The 25,352-nt window shown below is 33.8% G+C and overlaps 3 protein-coding genes across 3 annotated transcripts; 1 reads left to right on the forward strand and 2 right to left on the reverse strand.

The window, feature by feature from the left end:
- Window positions 1–567: 567 nt before the first annotated feature.
- Window positions 568–6,935, forward strand: LOC110710439 (DNA polymerase alpha subunit B-like). Its single transcript, XM_021888735.1, has 16 exons — window positions 568–846; window positions 952–1,027; window positions 1,838–1,969; window positions 2,545–2,905; window positions 2,992–3,087; window positions 3,192–3,271; window positions 3,464–3,539; window positions 3,618–3,794; window positions 4,530–4,634; window positions 4,747–4,842; window positions 4,943–5,035; window positions 5,123–5,158; window positions 5,248–5,289; window positions 5,716–5,837; window positions 5,963–6,089; window positions 6,352–6,935. The coding sequence occupies exons 1-16, from the start codon at window positions 771–773 to the stop codon at window positions 6,508–6,510; spliced, it is 1,854 nt and encodes a 617-aa protein (XP_021744427.1). The 5' UTR covers window positions 568–770; the 3' UTR covers window positions 6,511–6,935.
- A 1,764-nt stretch (window positions 6,936–8,699) lies between these two features.
- On the reverse strand, window positions 8,700–14,966 carry LOC110710448 (3-oxoacyl-[acyl-carrier-protein] reductase 4-like). The gene is made up of 11 exons (XM_021888743.1): window positions 14,592–14,966; window positions 13,382–13,524; window positions 12,969–13,022; window positions 12,315–12,395; window positions 12,151–12,196; window positions 11,973–12,067; window positions 11,853–11,885; window positions 11,630–11,764; window positions 11,427–11,520; window positions 9,471–9,553; window positions 8,700–9,294 (listed from the first exon to the last, which is right to left on the reverse strand). Exons 1-11 carry the CDS (start codon window positions 14,956–14,958, stop codon window positions 9,262–9,264), a joined length of 1,164 nt encoding a protein of 387 aa, XP_021744435.1. The 5' UTR covers window positions 14,959–14,966; the 3' UTR covers window positions 8,700–9,261.
- A 5,594-nt stretch (window positions 14,967–20,560) lies between these two features.
- On the reverse strand, window positions 20,561–25,116 carry LOC110710455 (protein Iojap-related, mitochondrial-like). Its single transcript, XM_021888751.1, has 4 exons — window positions 24,777–25,116; window positions 23,339–23,426; window positions 21,440–21,537; window positions 20,561–20,946 (listed from the first exon to the last, which is right to left on the reverse strand). Exons 1-4 carry the CDS (start codon window positions 25,068–25,070, stop codon window positions 20,875–20,877), a joined length of 552 nt encoding a protein of 183 aa, XP_021744443.1. The 5' UTR covers window positions 25,071–25,116; the 3' UTR covers window positions 20,561–20,874.
- Window positions 25,117–25,352: the final 236 nt, after the last annotated feature.

Below are 25,352 nucleotides of genomic sequence, written 5' to 3' on the forward strand. Positions count from 1 at the left end.
CTATAGCTCGGCCCTATGAAGACTTGTAGTGGGCTTGAGCTAGCTGCCGAGCCAGTTCGGTCTTGTGCTACAACTTATTGAATTATTAGGGCTCCGTTTGGTAGGACGTAATACATTTTCACTGAAAGTGTTTTCCCATTTTACATTGTTTGGTTTGGTGTAAGACATTAAAATGTAAAACTTGGGGTGGAAAATCATTTTCCACCTTATTGAAAACATTTTCCCCCAATTTAAAAGGAAAACATTTTCCATCACAAATTGCGGGAAAATATTTTCCATCACAAGTAAAGGGAAAACATTTTCCCTCACAATTGAATTTTCAGTTCAACCAAACAATGGAAAATGCTTAAAATGGAAAATCATTTTCCATTCAACCAAACAACGAAAACTTTTTTGAAAATGAGTTTTCCATTGTAAAATGATTTTCATGGAAAACCATTTTTCAATGAATATGTTTTACACCCTACCAAACAGACCCTTAGTGGTACTATTTGATTACCTAATGATACTAATCTAAATTGATGAGGTAAATAACGATTTTACCCTTGTATGTTTTTTATTTTTTTGCGGCTCACCATTAGTCGTTTGGAATGCCTCAAGCTACTACGGAATACACCAAAGATTGGAGACTATTCCGTATTCATTACTGAACCCGGTTACCCGCTGAAGTTTCCCGCCATTTGCAAAATCTCTCTCCTCTATTTGTCACTCATTCATTCAACTCCAAAACCCTCAATTTCGCAAACCCTAAGTTCCGAAGAAATCCAGCAATGGAGGCTGAAATTAAAGCAGAATTCAATAAAAGTGGTTTCAATATCGCCGATGAAGATGCCGTCCTCAACAAATGTAATCAATTTCTCTCCATTTCCCCCAATTTTTCTGGGTTTGTTTTTCCATAAATTATGCAGATTTTAAAGTTATTTTTCTTAATTTCTACTATTTGGTTTGCAGGTCTTACTTTTTGTACAGAGTACAAGCTTACGCCTTCAGATCTAGTGTTAAGTTGGGAACTTTACTATCTCCACAGGTCACCCCAGTTTAATCTTTTAGTGTTTTACATTTTAATTTATACTTCGTATTGTTTTTTTTTGTGGGGGGGGGGGGGGGGGATTTTATGGATTCAGTCAAATTAATTCTATTGCTGGTTGAGTTCCAAGTTAATGGTTTTGCATTCGGAATGCTTAAGCCACATTGTATACTATACAACCGTTGTATGCAAGATTTATAAAATGGCTCAATATTTTATATTAGGGGGTTGACCTGAATTTTCTGAAATTTTCATATTATAGCTTGATGATAATATTAGGTAGTTATGATTTCAGCTGATTTGATTAATGATAGGCTGATACCTAATAAATTCTTTGGAATAGCCATCATTCTTTGAAGTCGTCTACGTCGACCGTATATTTTTTCGAAAATTGGGCGTGGTCATAAAGAGTGTGGAGTTAATAGGTCAACTGATAAGGAAATAAAAACATAAGTAGAAATTGAGATAGCAATCAAGTTAAGATGAGTATTCCTGTAATTTCCAAGGGAAGAGCACAGGAGGAAGGAGAGTAGGAGGAGCTACTGCCTTTTACACTAATTGAACTAGCATAGTATTAGTGTTGTGGACTTATGGTAGTATTAATCAATTACACGACCTTGAGATCAGTGGAAAGGGAGCAGTGACAACTTGAGCTCGGATTGATATGTTTGTTCTTTTGATGGATTGAATTTTGGACTGCTTCATTAGATTAGGAAATTAAAGTGAACATGGTGGCTATTTGTACTTTATGCCAAATTTTTTGAGCTTGTATGTCATGTAGCCACATCTAACTAAAATGATGTGTCACAGGCAATTGAATGAGTCTACTGTACAAAATGCTGAAATGGATGGATTTTTGTTGCACCTACAAAACGAGCAGAAAGAAGCATTTATAAAAGAGGAGCCTGGTTGGCATGCATACTCCTTTCGTGATGTAGATATGTGAGTATCCGGACTATAATGATCTATTTATACTTTGAACCTCCTTTTGTAAAGTTTATTTTGCTATGCCTTTCCTTGCACAAGCTATATAGGTATCCCTAGGTTTCTGGTGTGGTCCATTTGTACATATGAATCAGTTCATGTATCATCTATGTGCCTATTATTGAACAAACCGATGCCTTTTTTAATCTGTATGACTTATTTACAGCCATCAATGGTCACATGAACATATCTTCCATTCACATTAATTGTTTGAAATGGGATAGTACATATTTTAAATAACAGAAATTTTGATGATATGAATCAGATCATGGATCACATAATTTGTTGAACAGATCAATGCCTTTTCTACTCCTTATGACAGTTTACACTTTACAGCCATCAATGGTCACTTGAATATTTCCTCCAAATTCATATTATTGTTTGAAAGATTGCCTAGCTCAAGTGAATTTCTTTGTATGTAAAAGTAAAGTCTCCAGGATTATTTTTTGTCTTTCAACCTTTGAAAAATCTTGTTTCACAGGCATAATATTTCTGTTTACGCATGTGATATTGAAGTCAAGTCTTTTGTACAGGATCTTGAACGATGAACCAGAAGATACGAAAGAAGGTATTTTAGACACTCCAACTGACAAACCCTTGGCTCGATATGAAGAATTAGGCGATTTAGGGCATGGAACAAATGGAAGCCCTGTTTCATCCAGTAAGCAGTCAAGCATTCTGACGCCCTTTGGACAGAGAACCAACAAATTTGTGGTTCAGTACCATACCAAGACTGAGCCTATTGCAGAAAAGGGAAACATAGAAACTGAAGATGAAGATATGGGAGATGAATTTATTCGAAAGGCTCAACCGAAGAATAGATGCTCTTTAGTGATTCATGGATCGAAGCCAGAACCTGGTTGCAGATTTATGTATGATAAAATTGAAGACAGGGTACTTAATGCTTCTTGTAGTGAAACGTAACATTATAAAACCTAAATACTTTATGAAGCTGAATTCATGTTTATTTGATGATGCAGTTTATGTATCTTGTGAACCGCATCAAAAAGCATACATCATCATTTCTTTCTTATGGACAATATGAAGAACCTACGGATCCTACAGTAGCCTCTCAGGTATTGTAGATTTTTAAGATAGCCACGTATATTACGGTGGCTCCTCTACTTCTTTATCACACAGTCTTCTGAACACCTACTCATCTTATTGGATCATCTATCAGAAAAGCATGTTTGCTGTTGGAATGATCTGTTGTGACGGAGAAGGCCGTCTGAATGAAAAATCAGTCTTATTACAAAGCAGGTACTTTCATATTCTCTTTATTGTCATACTAGTGCTCAAAAGTTTTAATGAAATGGTAAAGAGAATTTTGATATGCGACAATTCAAGCATTCAATTTTCTGTGAGTTCATGTAAGATTTTGCAGCCTTGAGTACAATTTTGAATTCTAACTTTGATTCACCTTATACTTTGGTTGTTTTACCTATCTGACAGCATAGAGCATTCAGGAGGAGAACATGTACGCCTTGAATTAGAAAAAGTGAACCAATATTCCATTTTTCCAGGGCAGGTATTGATGGAATATGTTATGATGTGTATTCTTAACATGTATTTTTGGATGTTCTGAAGTAATGAAAATGTTTTTCAGGTGGTGGGCGTTGTTGGAACCAACCCCAGTGGCCACTGCTTAGTTGCTTCGAAATTAGTGGATGCTATTCCTCTGTTACCCTCCTCTGATATTAATCTTCATCCTGCAAAGAAATTAGCTCTGAATGAAGAGGGTCTCTCCAACTTTCAATCACCTGCACTGGCTGAACTATCAATGGTAAGAAAATGTTGATTGAATAGTTGCAAGCTTGCAACAGAATATTATTGCTATCATTAAAATATCAGACATTACATATCAAAAATGTGTGCTGCAATTTGTATTGGTTTTATTTGTTTCTAACATCTTGCTTAGTGTAAAAAAAGAGCATGGAATACCTTAATGATTATAACACTTCATAATAAATAGAAATTGTATTATGCCTCAGCTGTGAAGTTCATGAGAAACTGAAGTTATTAACTTATAAGTAATAGTTTACAAGGATAATTAGCCATCATCCCAAGGTGTCATAAAATCCACATTATATAATTTTTAACCGAGTTAAAACAAGGACTGAGATCATAGTTGATATGAACTCAAAGCAATGCCTGATATCCCAACTTCATTACAGTAATTTATATGGGTTTGCTACAACCAACCAAATCAAATCACTCTGTTGTGCTGCAAGCACCTCCATAGACCTTTGATAGTTGTTGTCCTTAATACCAAATTCTGTGAATTGTTCTGTGAGCATGATCCTTAACAAGGCTGGCTGAAAATTCACACATCCCTCAATTGAGTAAATTTCAAATGTTGCTAAAGGAACAGTGAGGTAAAATGTGAACTATTGGCAGTATGTGGTCACCATTTTGTCAATTTGGACATAAGACGTTATTCCATCTGGTGTATCATGTTCAATTTTCAAGCAGTTGGACACTTATTCAGCCTTTTGCTTGCTGTATGGAATTTTATCAGATTGTGGCAGCAGGACCTTTCACCACGACAGACAACTTGTTATTCGAGCCTTTGAAAGAGCTGCTTGCATATGCAACTAGAAAGCAGCCACAGTTGCTTATATTGGTAAGAGCATTAGTTTCCATCAAAAAAATTTAAGAGCATTAGTACTTGTGTTCTGGTGGTTTCTTTAGAAGTTGAAAATTGTTTATATGACATTGTTTGGCCTATTTATCAGCTGGGACCTTTTGTTGATTCTGAACATCCTGAGATCCAGAAACCAACCTTTAACCGAAGCTTTGATGAAGTATTTCAACATGAAATCATCAGAAGGGTATTTTTCTCTGATGCCAGAATTTCTTGTTTCTGCAGCCAGAGGATTGAGCAATTTTTCATAAGTATTACTAATCACTACGAGATCATTTTTTTTCCAGTTGCGAGATCATGTTGAATACATGGGTTCTTCCACTCGTGTGCTTTTGGTGCCATCTATACGAGACGCTAACCATGATCATGTTTTCCCTCAGGTAAATTTTCTTTTGACTTTATCACTTCGTATATACATGATTAGGTGAGTATTAACATTAATTATTAATTCCTACATTGGCTTGCAGCCTCCTTTTGACTTGAACCCTGAGATGAAAGACCAGGTAAATAAAGATTCTCAGAACATGTGCCATGAACTTCCCTTTTAACTCTGACATTAAATAGATCCTGATTTCCTTTAAATCTATGCCAGATTACGTGTCTTGCCAATCCAGGAATATTTGATGCGAATGAGGTTAGTTTTTGTTGTCTGCTGTCTACTATTGCGCATCCATTAAGTTTATTGAAAAGAGTTCACACCTTTTGTCTTAAGCTTCATTGCAATGATGAGAAATGTCTTGTCTTGCATTAATACTTCTGGTTCTGTATCACTGACCAAACTGGAGCCATGAAGAGCAATGACACTGGCAGATTTTAAACCCAAGTTAAGATACACCCTCCAAATGCCTAACTAGCTGAGCTGACTGGCATCTACTGTACAGCATGCTTCACTCTGGATTTGAGTTTGTGCACAATCATCTCAAAAAAATATGCTTTGGATGTTTCTATTCTAATGGTCGATTAATTTTTATAATATTGAACTTGGGTCCAAGATTTGATACTAGTTTATATAATACACAATTCTGGATGATGGTGAACCAGTTAATGGTCTGATTTGCAGGTGAAGGTAGGATGCTGTTCTGTAGATGTCATAAAGCATCTGGGTGGAGAAGAGATATCCAAGAATCTGACATCAGGGGCCCGTTTGAGCAGATTGGCCACCCATATTATCAACCAACGCAGGCATGATATGGCCTCTCTTTGTTGGAAGAATTTTTACTTCATTTATTATGGGTTTCTTAAATAGTCGGAATGGATGTTTCATGCTGTTTCCTTATTCTAATTTTTTTTTTCCCCATGTATAACAGCTTCTACCCTTTATATCCCCCAGCTGAGAGTGTTCCATTGGACTTCTCTATTGCTCCTAAAGCTTTAGATATTTCTTCCATCCCACATATGCTCATTCTACCGTCTGATTTGGCTCCTTTTGTAAAGGTAATAATTAAAGAAACAGCTTTTTTCTTGCTTCCATGCCCAAGTTTCATGTGCAAAGTGCAGGTTTTTTCGTTTCTTGCTCATTTTTCAGTTCCTTTGTTACTTTTTTTTTTGAAACAAAGTTCCTTCATTACTTGACTGGCAGTAAGATTGGATTCTGGAAGGGTCTTTCAATAGGATATTCCAGGAGTATATCCTCAAATTTCTTGTTTGAGTTCAATGAGAATGTAATCAACTAAAAATCTTTTTTGGAAAAACACAGGTGCTTTCGATCAATGAAGAAGTTAAAGAACAGGAGCATGTTAAATGCCTATGTGTAAATCCTGGGAGACTGGCCAAGGGTATAGGAGGTGGTACATTTGTAGAAATTTACTACAATGGAAGTCCAGAGACAGCATACGGTTTAATCATCCGCATATAGATCTTCCAATGTAGAAGTTGAAAATAGAGGTATAACTCCAGTCGATTGTTCTGGACATGAAAAAAAATTGTACTGGATTTGGACTTGAAATTTGAGTCCAATTCCCAAATTTGAGTCTTATGTATATACTGCTCCATGTTTTTTTTTTTGGGGTTAGGAATGTTATTAGCTTATACATGTACTTTGTATGGTACTTATGTATTATGTACTATCATTTAGAAACAAGAACTTTAAATGGCATGTTTCAATCATATGCTTTTATAAATTATGAGATAAATACAGTTCCTTGGAAACTTCTGACTTCATTTTTGTTTTCCTATATTGTTGATGAATTCTTCGAACATCTAGGCTTCTTATTGCTTCTACTTATAATGTCTAAAACAATAACCAAATGTATGTACGAAGTATAAGTTACAAGAGGTGGTTTTTTTTTTTTTTTTTTTTCTTGGTTGAAAAGGAAAACTGTACGTAAAGGTTAGGGCAGTCTTCTCTTAATAATGTATACAATGAAAATATATTGGGTTATGACATGAGTTATTCATATTGTACATCCATAAACCAAAGAAAAATAATAGAACATATTTACAGATTCATTAATACAACCCAAAAACTACAATCACATTATCACACTAGTCAACACTAACCAAATATTGGTAAAGTATACACTTGCTAATAAACTAGAATACATCTAAATAATATGTCCAAAAAAAAAATACACCATAAATGATACAAGTAGATAATACCATTTATCATTTCAACTTCTCTTTCTTGCTCAAATTTTCTTTGTAAAATTCAATCCAATGATTCAAAATCCACAACAAGCTACCCATGATACCAGACACAGTCAACAACATCCAAGAACACCAAACCCATCTTGGAATCACGCTATTCGTCGCGCCACTAGCATACACAAACCCCATCTTGATCACAAACAGAGGTGCAAACACACCTCTAACAGCAGTATAGAATGTGTAAAATCTTGGTGACAAGTAATCATACACTTGTTGCGCTACATGAAAATCGGCCTTTCGTAACCTTGCCCAAAGACCATACATTCTGCACTGGACTAGTTACCTCAGCAAGAACCAGGATTACCAATATAGTAAAAGCCCCATGATTAGCCACAAACCTGCAAGTAAGAAGACAAAATAGACTAGCCAAATGATGAGCAATAAAAAGCACATTTTTTGGGTTATAAACAAAGTAATGAATAAGATCCATTATAAAGTAACTTGTGCTAAATTCAAGCACCAAATTTTGCAAAGGGGTGTTTTTTTATGCAAACATTGTTGATGGAATTTCTTGGTTTCTTGTGTTTTTTACCAAACACAATGCAAAAACTGCTAAAATAACTGATGGGGTTCCATGAGATAATGATAACAAGCAACTACATGCATCATAGCGATGCTTTGGACCCCAATTTTGAAAGATTTTGTGTGCAAAAACATAGATTGATGTATAAAAAAGCAAGAATTGAGGAAGTTTAAGGTCATAACAAGAGGATAATTGAGCTGTAATATCCATGATAATAATACAAACTAATTAAAGATTTAATAATTTAGAAAGAGAACTATAAAAGATTGAAATTTTGTAGGTGATAAAGATTGATAAAAATATAATGATTAGATTATATATTTTTTACTTTTGGGGGTTTAAGTTAGCTTATTATAATTGGTAAAGGTCGAATTAATAAGAAATTAGATGTGACAATGAATTGTAAAATTGTATAAGAGTGCGCATAAAAAGTCAGATTCCTGAGAATCATTTTTAGGAAAATATCAAAGAGTCCCTGATTATCTTCATACTGTGATTGCGTCAAGTAAACACCTTTAGATTTGCAATCATTTTCATTTTGTATTTTTATTATTTTTGTGATGGTGTTTTTTATTAAGGGGATATTCCTTCCTTGTTTGTCTAAATCCACATAATTAATTAAGAAAAATATTATCCGAGTCGGAGATTTTCGATTATTGAATGAGATGTTTTACATAGCACCAAAGTACAGAGATAGCTACATTTACCTATCAGGCTAATCAAGGTGGATTATCTATCAGGTACCAGCGGAAGCCTAACAGACCGTTACAAAAATAATTTAGTGGTGTTGAGTTGAATTTCGCTATCTATCAAATTCTATTACAGATGGATAATAATATACCCGGCGGCCATTGGGTAGACCAACAGTCTTCAACTTGTGGATTGGGATGCCCTATTTCCATTAGTTACAAAAATACATACAGAAATATGGCAAATTTTTTTTGTACATCAACTCCTAATTATTCACCAATATCATTCATCATATCCAAACAATACAGTTCCTTAGTACTTAGTACTCGTTGACGTTGAACTAACTTGTTAAGACTTTATTATACTTGTCTAAAAGCTTAATCACTCATCATCATCAAACAATACAGTGAAAAGCTGTCAATTAGCTCTTCAACACCAATATCAAATACATGTATACTATTACTAGCTGGTAAGTGATAACAACTGCAGCCAAAAAAAAAATTAAAAAAAATCACTGTTTTTGCCTTATTACTAGCCTTGTTCACCTACCCACTGAACTTCAATTATGGCCCGTAGCACCTGGATCCATTTATTCATCTGATCATCAGGACGAATATGGTCCTGATAACATCGCAGATTGCAACGGACGAAGTTAATTCAATTCAGGCTAGAGCATTATAAAGTATATGAGTAATTAACGAGAGTTCTGATAAGCCTTCTGCCTCAATGCTGGGATCATTAAGCAATTTACATAACCATTCCTCCATCTATTGTTACCACCTGTATGACAGAGACAAACCCCAAAAATATAAGAGCAAACTTGGAATTTTAGTCAAAGGCTAAAGGCAAGGCGCAAATAAAATGCAATTGATATAAAGAAATGTACATATTATAGAGCAGGAAATTATTAGGGGGAACTAGTTAGAAACAAACAGGGAAACAGAAGATCCACAAACCTGTCCAGTTATATAACTGGCAGCCGGATCAAGGGCTAAAAACTCCACTAATCCAGCAACTTCTTCTGGTTGACCATACCTCCCTGAACCCAAAAACAAGATGTATAAAAATCATACAGGCTTCTTCACAATACTAAATTTAATTTCAATTGTGAATTAGGATAATAATTTGACAGGAATTTTGCAATTTCATAACAGCTTTGAACGTCAACATTATATACTGCAAGCCACCAGAGATGACGAGAAGGGGACATGCCAGGGCAGAATTTTAATGCAATTTCACAACCAAATACATGGATCAGCTATTCAGCTTTGGAGGTACTTATACAGATCAAGAAATTTTGAAAAATGGTTATTGGCACATTAATAAGAAAAGTAAACTCATGTTCTTTGAACAAAGACACAGGACTTTCAAAAGAAACTTAGAAAAAGAATATCTAGTGTTGAGAAACTTTGAAAGAAAAAGCAATCCTAACCTAATACTTTGTATGAACTAAAGAATTTGACAAAGTGTTTCCCAATACATGGAAAGCCAAAATCTATTTTTCCTTTTTTCTATAAAGAAATTCAAATTCTTATAAAACAGAATTATAGTAGGTTGGTTGTTTCTCTTTTTCAGATCAAGGAAATAATAAACAGTAACCCTCCAGAATACAGGAAAACACAATAAGAGCACCCATTCCTTGTTGTACATCTAAAGAAGAAACTTTGGGAAAGCCAATAGTCTAGAGAGCAAGTCCCCATAGAGATGCTATATAAATTTTCCCGTAAAGTTTAAAACTCATTTATCAACCCTTTCCAAACCCTTATAGGTTATCCGAAGCAGAGGTTTATTGGCATTAAGTTTCCCTACCACAGCTATTCACAAAATCTTTGATTAACATTGGAACCCTATATTTCCAGACAAGGATGTGAACTTGGAGTTCCTTGTAGAAATGTTTATAAAAAGAGCTAGAAAAGTAAAAACCACACTGCTAAAATTGATGAATAATCTTGCTTCAAAATTGAATGAAGAACACACTACTAGGTTAGCAAGCTCTGCCAACTCCCACCCTTAAAGATGCCTTCTGATGGAACTATGAGAGTTCCAATTTACAATTTTACCAGTTAACCGCAAATGTTTGACGTTGTCCCACTGAGTACTGAAGAAAGGCAATACATGGAAGAAATACGATGGATAATTTAATGGGCCCCTTGTCGAAGATCTTTCCTAAAAGTCAATAAGATCATCAATGATCCAATATATCCATATAGCTTACCAGAGTAAAGAATATATATCTCTCTAACCTAAAGTATTTTAAGCTAATTGCAAGTTCTCTCCATAGCCAAAGCAGGGGTGTTATGCTTGCGGCTGAACTTGTTGAAGAAAGTGATGAAGGTATATATTTATGATCAGAAATCGAATCGATCATTTCATAAAAAATATTAGACCAAAATGTAGGATACTTTTCAGGGAATAAAGATCTCAACTTCCAACAAAAAGAAGCAAAGAATAAAGTTTTCATTTTGTACATGCTTCTTAGAATTTTATATTACTCTCTGTTACCTATTTTGAGATAATATCATATCAAAGAATAACATAAAGATGAGACCGGAGATATAAACATTCAAAGACTCGTGCAAAAAGTATGGATCCTAGATTGGTCTCTTCGAATCTCTTGGAGGCAAGGTCTTTGCCTTGTTTAATGAAATTTTAATCAAGTAATAACTGAAAAAAGTATCATCCAACATGGTCGGCAAGAAAAATCTAAAACAGCAGATACCCAAGTTAACAACAGCTTTCTACATAATCATCAGGCAAAGATTAGAGAATCTTTCTTGGAAAGTCAAAACTAGAAACATAACTTGTTACGATGTCAGGCAACATGAGGGAAAATATGGAAAAAAAAAAAAATCACGCAACATATCGACATCAAAGTCGAACCAAGTGCACATCTGATAAGAAATAATAAATACCTAAGGGGATGGCAGCCATGAGTTTTTTCTCAATGTCTTCCCCAAGATTTGAAGTCATGTCTGATGCAATGAACCCTGGTGCTATAGCATTAACCTACAATGACAGAAGTACAACAAAAACTTGAGATTCCACTAAACCACTAACTGCCAAAGAAAGTATCAACTAACAGTTTCAGAAACTACTACTCGTATGAAAAATATACATTGATTCCCCTGCTTGCATATTCCTTTGCGACTGACTTAGTGAGGCCAATTACCCCGGCTTTCGCAGCACTGTAATTGGCCTGTCCTGCATTTCCAATCAGGCCAACGACAGAGGTTATATTGATTATCCTTCCCTGTGAAACAGGCAATAAACTTTAGTCAGGAAACACACAGAATCCTGATCAGGAAAAGAGGTGAAAGAAGTCAGGTACATTATGATACCTTCTTCTTTTTCATCATAATTTTTGCTGCAGCCTGCAAAGACACCACACATAGATAAAGATTGAAAGTTTTCCAGCATAGACATGAGAAAAGTCACGACTCATGAGATTTACAGGTTACCTGTGTACATAGAAAAACACCAGTAAGATTCAGATCAATGACATCCTGCCACTGAGATCTCTTCATTCTCATCAGAAGACCATCCCTTGTAATTCCTGCAAGCACCAAAAATTTATTAAGAGCAAATATAACTTTAGTGCAAAAATTTGACCTGGCGTATGCAAATGAACATCAGTACCTGCATTGTTCACTAAGATGTCAACAGTTCCCCAAGCATCAGTCGCCTGTAAGTAGAACACAAAGTAACAATAATTAAGTAATATAGAGTAGATGATTACTCAAAAGGGAAGGAAAAAACAGAGGGGAAAGAAAGAGAAATTGACAAGAGCAAAATATACTCACAGCTTTTATCATGGACTCCACGTCTGATTCTTGGGATACGTCACCTCCAAAAGTAATAGCTTGCCCACCACAAGCCTCAATCTAGGAATAGTTTAGGATTCAACAATAAGTTTGTAAAGCATTATAAGGCACAATATCATTGACATCATCTGACATTAATAGGCACAGAACCATACCACAGTTAACAAGAAAGCCCTCCAACAGCAAGGTTTTCATTGTGGAATATCAATAGCACAGTATTAGATACTTCGCTTTTGATTACATTTCTTCCATTAAATAGGTTATCTAAGTTTTGAGCATTGAATAACATTGTAATCAGATTGAGATGACCACTGAATATCTTTTTGTTCAGACTACTGATTACATATCAGAAGATAGAGACAAAATATGTAATGAACCAACCATAGGAGGGTTGTCGGAAATGCACATTAAATCAGTTAGGAAGCTTGAGGAAACAGGCAGGAAATAAGTTAGAGGAAAATGGGAGTCAAGAAGTCTGTATAAATAGAGGGAAGGAAGAGGAGGCATTATAGACCCTTATCTAGCAGTAGAGAGAGTAAATTAACTGTAGCGTGAGACACTTTTATAGACGAATTACAAAAAAGAAACAACTTTCATGAAAGCATGCTGAAAAATCTATAAAAACAACTGTACCTCCTTTGCAACTTCTTCAGCTTCCTTTGATGACCTTGCATAATTAATCAGGACCTGTAACACAGAAAATTGTGATGATTATTAGAAGAAAAAAAGAGCAACAGGGCATACATTAAAAAGAACAAGGGAAAAAATAAAACAAAAAAAGTGTCTTCTTTCAGAGGACAAGGATGATGACAGAAAACACATTTGAGCAGCCAAACGGAACACAGAACGTTAGTGTGTCACATTAAGTAATAATCAAAGGCATACAAAAAAATATTAGAATAACATTAGCAACATTTCAATAATTGATACCCCAAGTGGAATTCTATCACCAAGAATTTCAGAAGTAGGAAGACGATATTGTGTCTTACTTTGAAACCATAAATCAGCTACCTACGAGGAAAAGAAAAATAATGAAATGCAAGAACCTTGCAGCCAGCTTTTCCCAAGGCTAGTGCAGTTGCTTTACCAATACCCCTAGATGCTCCAGTGACAATAGCAACAGGAGCTTCCACATTTTGTACCACTTCAATATTTGGTTGTTTTACTGTGGCAACTTGAGCTCTTACACCTACAAGAGTAAAATCCACAAGTATTTAATAATACATCATCATCTTACACATTTCCTTACACGGACTTAAAGAAACTATCCAACATGTCACTGAAAAGTGCACGGTATATGGAACCACTCTCAAAAAGAGCTGGTCATGTATCACCAACTAAGTTGAAGTCTGCCAGTGTAGTACTTATTACTTAAATACACATAAAATATTGGCCCCTTTTTCCCTACATCTTTGTGCATAATGTTTCTTGAAGGGTTAAAGGGAAAATAGATGAACATTGGCATACTTGATTATGATATCCTTCCCAAAGACACTTAAATTTGAGCTGTTTACTTGCTTTGTACATTAGACATAAATTTGCTAAGAAAATTTGCTCCTTACAACTGCGTTATACTCCATATGCCACTCCCCTAAGTGTATAGCTAGCTTTAGTCAATTCTCTTGAGGGCCATGCAATACCTTCTTTTTCAAAGTACACTCCAAAGATTTGTGTTTAACTTTGTAAGAACAGTTTCATATTAATATCCATCGTAATGCAACTCTACGCATGTGCATATGTTCTTTACCAAATTACACACAAATCGATTAGCATTACCGCCATTCATTACCACCTACCAAACGGCTCATTAAAGTGTTGCATAGTGATCCATTACCCCCCCCCCCCTACCACTTTTTCCCCAAGAATAGCATATTGGGAGCGCGCGTACTGGAACACACGGAGCACTTTTGACTGATCTAACATAATAAGGTAACGAATTGCATTCCGTATTAAAGCGCATTGCAGATTCAGTGACACTGGTTTTTGGCAACATCAGCAACACAATAACAAAACCCATTTCATTTACAAAGTATAAACCATCCCTTTAATTATATGACATACTAACATCAACTTACCACAATACTTATATGATTATGATCTGCATAACAATTTCAAATCAGATTAAAATCACATGTTAAATTATAATCAACATAGAAGAAAGAATAAAACCTCAACAGAAAAATCCCAAATCTTAAAAAGAAAAAATAGTCTTAAAAAAAGCAACAATAATGGAAATCAAGTGAAGAAATCACTTACCTGAAGAAGTAAGAGAACGGAGTGATCTACATTGATAACCCACACAATTGTTAAGCTGGAAAGATTCCAATTTACGAGAAATGGGGTTGCATGGTCTGATCTTTTGGTCGCAGGGAGAACTCAATGGCTTGAAAACAGCTCCAGAAATGGCGGCCATCTTTCTCTCTCTATCTGTAATGCACACAAAGTGTTCGACGAAATTGCAGAAAGAAAATGAGTAGGAAACTAGGAATTTGAGAGATGTAGTAATGGTAGAAGTGGTGTAGCAGGGCTTTGGAAGCTCCGAAGAGGTAGTTAAAGTGTGACGATAGATACGATGTTTTTGGTCATCGACTTTTATTATGAGTAGGTGGCCAGCCTCGTTCATGGCTCGTATATCAAAAGGGTGGGTGAAAGCTTGCTCAGGTGGTTAGAGACTTAGAGTTTTCCTTTTGATTTCAAGAGATTTTGGATCGATTCTCCTGTCTTTATGGCTCTCTAAAATATAGAGAAGAGGTGTAGACTATTATAAAATCGAGATTTGAGAGGAGATGTGGACTAATAAAGATTATATTGAGAGTTGGAGATAAATTACAAAGGATTTGTAATAGTGAGAGTTTTACTCCGTAATATTATTATTACTAGGTTAGTTCCCGGTAATTTTCAATAACTATTATTAAACTATAATTATAATTAGTTTTTTATAAATAAAAAAATTTAGATCAAAATAAAGGATTACAAAAGATATATTAGGTGTAAAATGACGTAGAAAATTATCAAAATTATGTTAAGAATAATTTTTATACTTCGTAGCTATACAAATATTTGTATTGAAGATATGTCAAATCTTTTTTTATTTAAGTAATTATATTTTATAAAATTAGGGAATTATTTTTGTATAACATTTGTTTCTTTAGTAGAATTTTATTCAGCAAAAAAGAACAACTAAGGACACACCAGGAGATGACAAATGTCATTGCCGGTGTGTCTTTTAGAGTTTTAGTATGTAGTTATATATAGTTATTATTATTATTATTATTATTATTATTATTATTATTATTGGATAAAACCATGCATCGTTGTTTGTATCTTTTAAAACAAATATTTTATGTATTTATATGTTAAATTTCTGATTTTATTCGTTGATTATCATATATTATTTTTTTTATTTTAGAATAAATTGTGAATTTCCTCTCCTTCGTTATACATTTAGTTAAAATTTCTTAGGTCAAAAGATAATACGAAGTATTTTATATTTAATTAATTTAAACTCTAAAATGTCATTCGCCAATTTTGCTTGTATGACATTTAAATTATTTAATTCTAAAAGAATTACAAATCCTACATGGCGCGCGATCTAATAATTTGTAAAAAATTATAATCCTATGTAGTACGTTAAAAAAATTACTTCGTATAATTCTACGTGGCGCTTTTTAAAAATTAAAATCCTAACCCGTTGAAAAATTAAAATCCTCTGTGGTACTCTAAAATCTCAGGAAAAAACTCCCCTTTATATATGTACTTAGTTTTGTGCCCAACCGATGTCCGGATTGTTGATAAATTTTTAGGATAAACTTTTTGGCTTCAATATTACTTTTACAGATTCTTTATTATTTTTTAAATAAATTATAAATGATCTTGTTTTTTTTTTGGTGTTTAGAGAACCACAAGGGCGAGTGATGAGAATCGATCTCATGATCACTTGGAGTCGGGAGGGGGGCTCTAACCACTTGAGCTATCCCTCACTCTCTATAAATGATCCTATTTTAAATTAAAGAATTTTTAAAAACGAATTTTATGTTGAAAAAGTTACGTCCTCGAAACTTGATATCTCATAACTTACGGTCACTATAACCAATAATACCTCAAAAAATCAACTTACTTCCTTTGATTAGTCAAACCCTCTTAACTTAACATCTAATAACCTAACCGATACTTAAAACCTCAAATCAATTCAGATCATATCCCAAAGTTCTTAACTTCAAAATATTTTCATAATTTCAAAGATTATCTTCCATATTTCAAGGATACTCTTCCACGTCCCAGAGATTATAACCTCAAATTATTTCCATTTCTCAAAGATACTCTTCTATGTAACAAAGATTATCTTCCATGTCCCAAATATCATACTCTGGCGGTGCAAGTCTAAGACCCGCACTTCCGGCAGAGTTCTGCTCTGATACCAAACTATAACACCCCGACTTCTCGTAACCTTAATTGGCGTTACCAATCCATACTTAACTCGTCATTCGCAGCGAAAATTAATTATAAATAATCTCATTATAACCTGTGGGTTATGGACCCACAAATAAACATACTCCGTATTCAGAAATATTCCTGTAAAATAATACAACTTCCAGGTTATAAAACTTCCAGAAGTAAAAACAATCTATCTCTTGATAATACGTTATCCATAATACATAACCCTTGATTCTGTAATTCCTCAACAGTATAAACTCTTTTAATCACTTTGTCTTCGACTAACTCAAGCTTCATCATCATCATTCTTGTAAATATCCATAAAAATAGAAAACACAGAAAAATTCCAAAAATTAGTGGAAAACTCAGTAACATTACTCTAGCCCATAAAACAGTTTTTCTTTGAAAATCATTTGAATACATATCATACACACATAGTTGTCCATAAATAATCTATTGTAATTATATTTAAAGTTGTGTCGACAAGGATCATTCCCTTTACATAAGACCATAGGTAAGTACAGGTTTTGGACATAACATAATTTTCATTCATGTGGGAATGTTTTCCCATTTCATTAACATACTTTCCTCCACCTGTAACTCACCCATTTACTTTGTTCAGTTCATTTTCCAATGCCAACAAAAGTAACATCTATCGTATCATATTGAATCATTTGAGATTAACTTTATACCTCATATAAGTTCATAGCACATTGGCACATTTCATAATCATTCATTCATAAGATTTTAATAAAATCATCATAATCAATAAACATTAAACATTTAACAGAGGTAGGACGTTTCCTACTATCAAGGGGAGCCGGTGCTCCTTACATACCAAGAGAAGCAAGTGCTTCCTACAGGGGGAGCCAATGCTCCATATTAGGAATGGGCTTGTACCAGTAAGGGAGTCATTGCTCAATCATAACAGATCAATTTTACATATCTTATAAATTAACAGAATAACAAGAACAACAGTCATTCATATGATTGAAATACATCAATAAACATATTCATCATCTCCCAATTCATTAATATATATATCCAAAGATATAAATAGCATCTCAATGTGACAATCATACTTTCATAGATACATTTTGAAGGGGATGCATATACTAGCAATAGCATTAGTCAATAAATATGATTTCATACCAGGTCACGTTTACGTTTATTTGAAAGGGATCATATAACATGTCTTTTGCACATAACATGCTTTTAAATTATAAAATGCCAAACATATTATACGAGCATACATGTAACACAATAATAGGCCACTAAAATTACACACGTGCACTCATAATTACCAAACATAATTGTCACACATACGGGACTAAACACGATTGCTAGACATAATAGTTACCTCATTCGAACATCATTAATCATGCATCTCACTTATTCTCCAATAGTCATCATTCGAACTCTCAACCTCCGTCATTAGTTCCTAATTGCCATGACTCTTAATCATACCCCAATAATAATAAATACTCATTAGTAACTTCTCAATTCAAAACCTTTGATAAAACAAGTATAAATTTATTTTTTATTGAATAAAACAAGTATTAGCTCATTTAGAGTGAAATGAGCATTACTTTGGAAATAGATACTACCACTATTCATATTAGTGGAGAAAAGATTAAAACTATAAATACTTTCATTAAAATATATCTTGAACACTTATTAGTAAAACAACCAAACTTAGGCTCTGTTCTTTTGAGATGCTCTGCTGTGCCCTGCCTGCTGAAATCTGCCCTGCTCTACTTAAAAATAATAATTAATATTTAATAAAAATAATAATAATTATTATTAATATTTAAATATAATAATAAATAAATAACGATAATAATAATTGAATAATAATATTAATAATAATATTAAAAATAATAATAATATTAAAAATAATAATAATAATAATAATAAAGCAATAATAATATTAATAATAATAATAATTAAAATAATAATAATGATATTAAAAATAATAATAATATTAAAAATAATAATAGTAATAATAATAATAATAACAACAACAACAACAACAACAATAATAATAATAATGTGATAATAATAATAATAATGCAATAATAATAATAATAATAATAATAAAATTTGTTCTGTCCTGCTGAAATCTGTTATGTTCTGCTCCGCCCTACTCTTCCTAGAAGCTCAAAAGAACAGGGCCTTATTTGCTTAAGGAAATCTATAATACGAAGTACTTGCCATTAGATTTTTGCTTTTATAAAACAAGTACCACACAATCATAATTAAATAATAAAGAAGTTAAGTGATATCAAATTAAAGAATACATACATATACACATATATTTAAATCAAATCTTTTTACAAATCATAAATCATAAACAATTGCAACTTACTTTGGGCTTAGTATTATACGAAGGCAAATAGTCTCAATGGGTCTTAAAAGATCATTTCCATTGGTTTTGACAAGAACATAGTCATGAAAGGAGAAGAGGCTAGGAAAAATATAGTATATGCTTTACGGCGACGAGGTTGATCAACTGTGAAGGGGTGAGGCAGCAGAGGACGTTTTCAAGCGATGGAGATGTTGGCTTGGAGTCCATGCTTAACCGTGAAGAATAGGAACCAAATGAAGAGGCAGATTTCGTCCTTTTGTGTAAGCAAGGGCAAATTTTTCATTTCACTCCCTCTCCCGTAAAAATACAAATTTTGATGCAAATCTTTCAATATTTAACGGAACATAAAATTATCATTTGACCCGAAATAAATTTTAAATTGATAAACACTTTTCTCCGTAAAATTAGCTTCCGAAATAATATAATCATATAATAAAATTAAGACTAAAACATTCGTACTTGTTAAAATAGAGATTAAAATTTAATTAAGCTCATAATATAGATTAGATTATAATAAATCATATTTTAAAATCTCGGGTATTACATCAAAGTTATGATTAATTTTGTATATATAAAACATTAGAACTATATCGATAATAAAATTCTATACATACAACAATTTTATCTTACAAAATTTTTAATGGAATCTTGACTAGCACCCAAACTGAAACAACACTGTTTCCTAGTCATTATGAAACTAGAGGTGTCAATTCGAGTATAGTGAAGTCGGGTCGAAATTAATTAAAATTTGAGTTGTGATAAATTATTGTTTTTCATACAAATCAAATTTTATTCGGATTGGTTTTTAACACCTCACCTTTATGCGAAACCCTAATCATATCATAAGTCATAACCCTAATCATATCATATGTCATAACCCTAATCATATGTCCTTATATATACCGTACCCCTCACAAAGCTTATAAGTATTTTTCATAGGTTGAATATTGGTTGCTGTTATAGTTGGCATCTCTCTAGTGGTAGGAGTTATTGCAGCCATCATATCTTTCATAACTCATGTAGTTTTCGATCAATATATTAGATAGAAACCATCAATAATGTTTTCGTTTGTTTTGATTTTACATTCAGTATTGAATATCTATGATATTCTTTATAACCCAATGCTTGTTTCTGAATGTTTTATAGGTTGCCATTAAATTGATTTGACCTCCGTTGTAGAAAAGTGCTTACGTTTTGTTGCCGAGTTTTCTTGTGTATAGAATACTCTTTGTTTTTATCTATGTTTGAATACCTGATCACTTCTATATACGAAGTAATGATGTGTGCAAAACTTTACATAAATCAAACCAACTTATTATGGCTATACGAACATTTTGGTGGGTTGGATTGTGGGTTGCAATGGTGCTGAAATTTGTATTGGAGGCATGAAGAAAATAAAATACAGAGGGTTGTGAGAATCATGTACTGTAAACTTTGCAGTCCCCCTCAATGTATTTTGCTCAATTCTCATTTTACAATCGACTTTCATAGTCTCTAATGATTCCCTCTATTTAAAGGATCAATAGATTTTGTAAAAAAAAAAAATCAAAAGATTCAAATAAAATATGCCCACAAAAATCACTTCTACAACTGTATTATAGTCCAAGAAATTCAATTATTTATTAACTAGAACTAGTATTTAAAGTTATAGCACTTCAAAAAAAAAAAAAAAAAAAAAGGTGGTGAGTATTCCTAACCGAACCACCCTTATTTACAGCACCAGAACAGAGCTTAAACTTAAGCATTGGCTTGCACTCGTTTCTTAGAATTATTCTTGCGCCGAACCTTCACCAAAGCTGTATCCAGTTCCTGAACACATTGATACAAGAGGAATTCAATACAATATTGTGATACATCGCCCAGCTTCTAAGGAAGACCGTACACTCAAACAACAGTACCTCGTGTACAGCATGGACAATGTTCAGCCAGTACCATAACTAAGATTGTAGATCCCCAAATGCTCAATATACTAAAAGATTAGCATGTGCAGGTTCATTTTGTTGCAGGTTGCCCACAAGAAAATATCCAAATTGAAATATTTCATCAATTACTTGGCAACTAGATATTCATCCAGCTTCTCTAATTTATCTACTGATAACAATGCAAATTTGTAATCACAGAATCCTCCCCACCCCCCACGGTGGCCCCACCCCAACCCCCACACACACGTGTTAAAGAAAAAAAAAAAAAAAAAGCCTTTTACCCTACAAGCCTTTTTTCACAGCAGTTACCATTAGTTAAACCAGTTGAAAATAATTGAAACTATCAACCACGGTCATCTCTATAGAGAAAGAATGTAAACCTGGCTTGATTCAGCTGGTGGCTTCTCCTTTGCCCAACGACTTTCCAAATCATAATAAGCTCTGGCTTTCTCATCTAATGCATGAACAATCACTGAACCTGTAATGGTAAAAGCAATACGAAAAAAATAAAGTTTTTTCTGATATAAGGGCTAATAAAGAAATAATAAGAAAATTCCGAAAAAATAATGTTAATAAAATTAAGCAACCGAAAAAATAAAGTTAATAAAAGAAAAAATATAAGGGCTAAATAAAGTTAATAAAATTCCATTAAAAAAAGAAATAATAGAAAATTCCATTCCCTACAAAGTTGCTTAATCTCTATTAGGCTGCATCATATATTCAAATCTATGGTTTGGCTTTGGAAAGTTGGCTTTCTACTTAACAAGTCTCCATTCTAATGAAAAGCTTCAAATGTTGGGCCACAAAAAGACAACAAGAAGTTAGCTATATGTGGTTCCATGTGCAAGATAGTTGGCTGGGGCAAACATAAAGTTTTAATGCCAAAGAAACAACTATCATAATAATCTGCCAGGATTCTAAGTGGTGCTAAAGCTCTGAAAAAAAAACTTAACAGCCTATTGAGAGAATATTCAAATATTCAAATGTAATTCTCCCTCCCACTTAAGTATTAGAAGATGTTGGTTCTAGGGTCAGGGAAACATAAAGAGTTCGGAAAAATGGTTAGCAGATATGGTCAGATCACAGATGTACATCAATGGGGAATAAGCTTTATAACAATAATCATAAAATACAATGGCAAAAGAAAACATTCTAAACAACAGGAATACAAAGATGAAAGGTAGACAAAACAAATCAACCAAAAAAAAAATAAGTTCTGTGATCTTCATAACCACGTGACGACTAAACAACCCCTTCATCTGCTAGGAGATAGTTCAGAGTGTCATTTCAACAGTAATAAGCAATGGCATAATGCATGTCCCTATTACCTATATTTAGAGTCCCTATTACCTATATTTAGATGTTTAAAGTTGAATGAAGCCCTCAAAAGAACTACACGATCAATCTCAATCCTGCCCTTAGCATAAGGATTGAGTGCGAGAGAAGTGACATGACAACTACATTAGATCCAAGAATAAAGTAGATCCAAGGCCAGCCAATAATTGAAGGTTTTTGAATTGATCATAAAGGTCAATTATATCAATAGTTCTATGAAGTTTTAGCCTTCCGCAACCCAATTTTCTATTAGTAAGTCATATGGAAATGAGATCTTTAGAATAATGCTTTGAGAAGGCTTGAGAGGTCTGCCTGAACTTAGTTGAAGTTGGTGACTTGGTGTTAGAGCTGGCAATCTCTAACACGAGCTCTAACAAGACACAACCGAAAACGGCACGACACAAACATGAAATTACCGAGAGAAAACACGAAGTTGACAAGACACAGAACCAACCTAAACACGACCCGTTTTGACAAATTGGTCAAATTATGCATTGGTCCTACATTTTACAAATTTTTGATAGATTTTGTGAACATAATATGAACACGAGATCAAACACAAACACAACACGCCTTTTTGCCAGCTCTACTTGGTATCACTAATGAGATGGCCAAGCAATTATTTCATACAGCCATAATGCAAGTAACGAGTGACAATCATAATAGGTCAGACAAAAAAAGCAATTACTAAGATGGACAAGCAGGAACTAATACACATTGATACAGATCACAATGAACATAAAACAATTCTTTGCACATCAAGCACAGATTTATTTCCATAACTGAAGCTTGAAGGATTGATTGCTATATGAAAATAATAGCAAAACTGTCAGCATTTTTTCATATCCTAATACCCTTGAAAATATCATATTAAAGTTCATAGCAATGCAGACATATCAGTGAGACATATTGGATAAGAGCCTCTGCAGAGAAAGAAAACAAACCAGAATCGACAACAATCCAATTGCCGCTTTCTTCTCCTTCCACACTTGGCAACAACATCCTCTTTGCTTCTTTCTGCTTCTGCTTAGCCTATAACAGTTATTGCAGTGTAAACATCACTCAACATACTGTAAAAGGTATGGATGTTGTTTATAATATTATTTGCATATCACATGGTCTATGCACGAAGCAGCTAAAAACTCCACAGAGGCACAGAGATAACAAAACTAATGAGGGACAAAGAAAGCAGATAGCCCTGGCAACAACAATGGTGATGACTGATAAGTGATAACTCGAAAGAGCTGAGACACAATCCACCACGATGACAGTTTGACGACACGCTATTATCAGGTCTATCACTCAGATCAGAAACAGTAAGCAGTAACGTGCTGAAAGATGGTTCTTTTATATTACTGCCCATACTTACCTTGCACGACATATATGTGTATAGAGTTATCTGGAAGGTCTGCAGACTGCAGGATGCATTAAGGGCACCTCGAACATGGATTTAACATCCTCATAAATCCAAGCTTGGGATTTGAAAAAGTCTTTTTAGCTTAACAATCTCATGATTTCTATCAAACTATCTCTAGTTTTCTACTTAAGAGAAACAAGCTCAGCCCACAATTTAATGCTTTCTTTTATTTCATTTCTTTCTTCCCTCCTTTCATCTTATTCTGATCATTAAAATGTTTAGTTTGTAGGTCTCCTTAAGGTCTCACTATTACAAGTTACAACACATTGTTCTAAATCTTGAGTCATAATGAGGTGGCGCGTAAAAAGATTTCTCCACAACCAACAAGTATCTCTCTTAAAGTTGCTCTAAGAGAGCAACTTATACAACTAATCACTAATCAGCTATGAGGCGGTACCTCAGTTGTGCAATACTTACAATATAATTAAGGATCATTATGTAACTCCTATAGTTTCCATGATAGAAGTCATGAACCATAGCTTTACATATATCCTTTGCAAAGTATCCACCTTTTTATATCCACATTTACACAGAATCATATTTCTGCTAACTGTATATCTCATTACAGACTTACAGTAAGCTACTCATGTGACAACAATCCGTATGACGAAAACAATCCGTATGATTCCAAATAATTATTAAACATGTAAATCTCCACAAACATTTGCAATGATAAGATAATTATTTGTCAGGGTTATAATTCAAAACTCCCAATTTCAACATGCTTACTTTTTCGCAATTATAATCAATTCAACATATCAGACATAGATTGATACACAGCAACAAGTATGAATATATTGCGAAATCAATCAAAAAAATCATACACCATTGTTTATATTAATCAAATTAATAGCCCCACAAAGCCACAATGCAGCAAAATTCAATTCATTGCAGATAAAACTTCAACAACACAAAATCCTAATTTCTGAACAAAGAAAGAAATTAGGGAGAAACAGACAACCTGCCTTGTAAACTAGAGCTTGAGCAATATTACGAACATGCCAAGAAGATCTTCCAGTAGCGAAAACCATGTAATCGGTCAAATCGCATTGATCACCGACTCGAATAACCTTGATATCATCTGCCCTAACTTCAGAGAGAACTTTCTCGATTTCATCAAGCTTCAGAATCTCAGTTCTACCGTCTTTGTCGCGCGTAAGAGAGGAAAATGGGCTACTCTGATTGAGCTTCCATAGCCATGGCTGCCGAATAGAAGGAGAAGAGAGAGAATGAGCTCGAGATCGAAGAGCAGACAGCATTTTCAGGAGAGAGAGGAGTTTTGCTGGGATTTTGAGGTGGTTGGATGTAAAACCCTATAAAAACCCTTTCTAAAATTGAGGGGTCAAAACTGACCCGACCTAATCCGATCTGACTCGTAAAAAAAAACTGATTCCCTGCCTTATTATACTTCCTCTGTTTTTTGTAAAGTGTCTCCTACTCTTAACCTCTTAGAGTCTTAGGCACATAGTGTTTGGTAAAAGAATAAAATACGAGTAATATGTAAGTGAGTATGGTTAGCAATAAAAAAAATTTGGAAAAGT

The sequence above is a fragment of the Chenopodium quinoa genome, unplaced genomic scaffold (genome assembly GCF_001683475.1).
Source record: "Chenopodium quinoa cultivar QQ74 unplaced genomic scaffold, ASM168347v1, whole genome shotgun sequence".
In the NCBI taxonomy this organism is placed as follows: domain Eukaryota; kingdom Viridiplantae; phylum Streptophyta; class Magnoliopsida; order Caryophyllales; family Amaranthaceae; genus Chenopodium; species Chenopodium quinoa.